This window comes from Aethalodelphis obliquidens, unplaced genomic scaffold (genome assembly GCF_003676395.1).
Source record: "Aethalodelphis obliquidens isolate GAN/ISIS:26980383/991018 unplaced genomic scaffold, ASM367639v1 scaffold63, whole genome shotgun sequence".
Classification (NCBI taxonomy): Eukaryota; Metazoa; Chordata; class Mammalia; order Artiodactyla; family Delphinidae; genus Aethalodelphis; species Aethalodelphis obliquidens.
The window spans coordinates 6900398-6903119 of record NW_020838007.1 but is presented as its reverse complement, the minus strand read 5'-3'; the positions used below and the strand labels follow the sequence as shown (position 1 = coordinate 6903119).

General features: G+C 40.3%; 1 protein-coding gene across 1 annotated transcript in view; it reads right to left on the bottom strand.

Moving 5' to 3' along the window:
• The window catches only part of LAMA1 (laminin subunit alpha 1), a 154477-nt gene extending 152043 nt beyond the window's left edge, over positions 1 to 2434 (bottom strand). The window contains exon 1 of the mRNA XM_027088582.1: positions 2416 to 2434. Within this exon, the coding sequence (XP_026944383.1) occupies positions 2416 to 2434 (19 nt within the window). The remainder of the gene's footprint in view (positions 1 to 2415) is intronic.
• Between the last annotated feature and the right edge of the window lie 288 nt (positions 2435 to 2722).

The window sequence follows — 2722 nt, the reverse complement described above, 5'->3', positions numbered from 1 at the left end:
TGTGTGTGTGTGTGTGTGTGTGTGTGTGTGTGTGTGTGTGTGTGTGTTACTTAGGTTAAACTACCTATTTGCAGATGGTATTAAAATCAATGATGCGTCTCTTGGGGTGGTCAGGGCGTATTCCAATAAGGAAGACTGTCCAGGGTCGGGGCACTCACCATAATGTTCTCTGTCTCCATCAACACCAATACTTTGCTAATTAGCGAGGAAAATATTTAAAATGGGCTATTAGTAAAATTAGTGGATTGTTAACAGAATCACGAACAACAGAAATAGAATCTCATAAAGAGAATTTCATGGTAGTCAAGATATTTATATAAATTAAAATATTTTAGTGGGATTTCTGGCTATGGTAAGTAAAGAGATTGAAAAGAACAGTTATATAACCGAACAAAATTTTCAGAAACAACCATCTAAGGATTCTGAAACTAACCAACAACAAACAAGTTGGGAAGCTTTTCTTTACGAAAAGCTACTCTCTCTCTCAGACTGTGAGAGAGAGTAGCTTTCTGCCTGGGTCTACTCCATACTCACCCCCGCTCCCAGGGCAGGGTGAGCCCTGAAAACCAGCAGCTTTAGTGCTGGAGATGGACAGCTGACTTGATTTGGAGCAGAGAGTGGAAACAGATGCTCCGTGATGCTGACAAAGTTGTAAACTCAGTAGAAAACAAATGGGAACACCCTGTAGTTCGGCTAGCTGAGGTTGCCATGCTAGTAGGCGAAGATGCAGATGGCTAGACCAGTCAAACACTTAACAGGGGATCCTGGGCACACGGGCGTCAAAGAAGGACCAGATCAGCTCTCCATACTTGCCAGGCTTTTTTAATTGAAAAAGAATAAAATAGTTAAGAAAAGATTTAACAAAGGAAATTCAAGACCAATACACTGAAAACTGTGAAACATTTCTAAGAGAAATTAAATAATATCTAAATGAATGAAGACAGGTTTCTTATTCATAGACAGGAAGAGTCAATATTATTAGACAGCACTTCTCCCCAAACCGATCTACAGATTCAATCTAATTCCTATCAAAATCCCAGCTGGCTCTTTTGTAAAAATTGACAAGCTGATACTAATGGAAATGCAAAGGACCTAGAACTATCAAAGCAATTTAGCAAAAGTGAATTGTGGAATGGCTTAAATCACCCAGTTCAAAACTTAATACAAAGCCAAAGGAATCCAGACAGTGTGATGTTGGCACAGGGACAGACACGTGGATCAAAAGAACAAAAGAGGGTCCAGGAATATACACTGAAAATCTATCTGATTCCTTCAAATATTATTTCAGAATTATTTGAATACTGAATTTGAAATTACTTCATTTACAGAAAACTGTCTTATGCACAAATTTTCGGAGAATGTTTGACCACAGAAAACAAGGCACATCTTAACTTAGTCAATTTTAATAATTAAAACTAAACCAACCAGGTTGGAAACTACTAAAGGCACACTAGATGTTATGCTCATATTTCTAAAGAGAATAGGCCATTCTTCCATTCAGTAATAAGTGATTTTTATCACACAAAAATCCATCTGTGACATAAATTCTGTATGCCTTTGTTCTGTTCCTGAGAAGACCAGGCTGGCTTAGCCCAAAATGCCTGGAGGAGAACAGCTGTTCCCCACTTAAACGATGTCCTCCAAAGGCAGGCAGGTAGAGTTCCTTTAAACAAAAACTCTATATAAAAATGTAACTCCAAGAGCTAGTCAACAAATGCCAAAAAGACCGAAGTCAAGACAAAATAGAGTGTTCTATAGTCACAGTCTTCAAACTAAAAGGAAACACATTGCAGTAGAAATGCAGTGTTTACTCAGAGCTCTCTCTCTGTTTACAGTGACACAATTTTACAGCAATAAGTGGGGTGATAATGGTGGTCCAGGCATTCAGAAACAAAAATCCCTCCAAATTTGAACTGATGGACACACGTAGCCTAGGATTCCTTGGGCACTTCTTGTGCCTGCTTGACTACAGCTTTAGGGGTTCAAGGACCAGGGCGCAGAACTCTAGAAACTCAACAAATACCTATTGAATATGTGAGTTAATGAGTTGTGGGCTTGAGATGCCTAGAAGTCAGTGGCCCCAAATCTAGAAATAAGATTTTGTTAAATATAATCTGGGCTTCAAGCCTTATTCGTCATTCAATATTATTTCAATTACAAAAACGTAATCCTTTTTTCTCCTCTGAATTGGTATATGGGGAAAAAAAGGTGAATGATCTCTTCAAGCTGCCAAGCCCCTCCTGATTTCCAGATTCTGTGGCTCTTCTCTCTCTGTATTGGACCCTGTCTGCAAGCAGGGAAAGTATCTGGATTTAGTGTTTCTGCTACTAGGTTGTCCCTGGTCATGTGTTTTGGTTCAGAATGTGAGCTTTGGTCCCCAGAATGTCTGACCATCTCCTACCGTAGCTTGGTTACCTGCATTCTTGTTCCCCATCCCTGCATCCTGTCTGGGTACCTGCTAAGGCCTCCCAGCCTTCTCGAGCTGGCATCTGTCCTTTCCCAGCCCATCTGTGCCCAGGAATCATCACTCTGCCTCTTCATTAGGGACTTTTCCAAATCCCAACCGCCTGTCTGTCTGAACCTCTCAATACTATCCATCCACTGGGTTCCCTCACAATCCCTGGTGCTTGTCTGAACTGGGACTTTCATTCATTCATCCAACCAATATTTACAGAATCAACACTAAACGCCAGACGCTGAGTAGGTATTAGAAATAAGAACA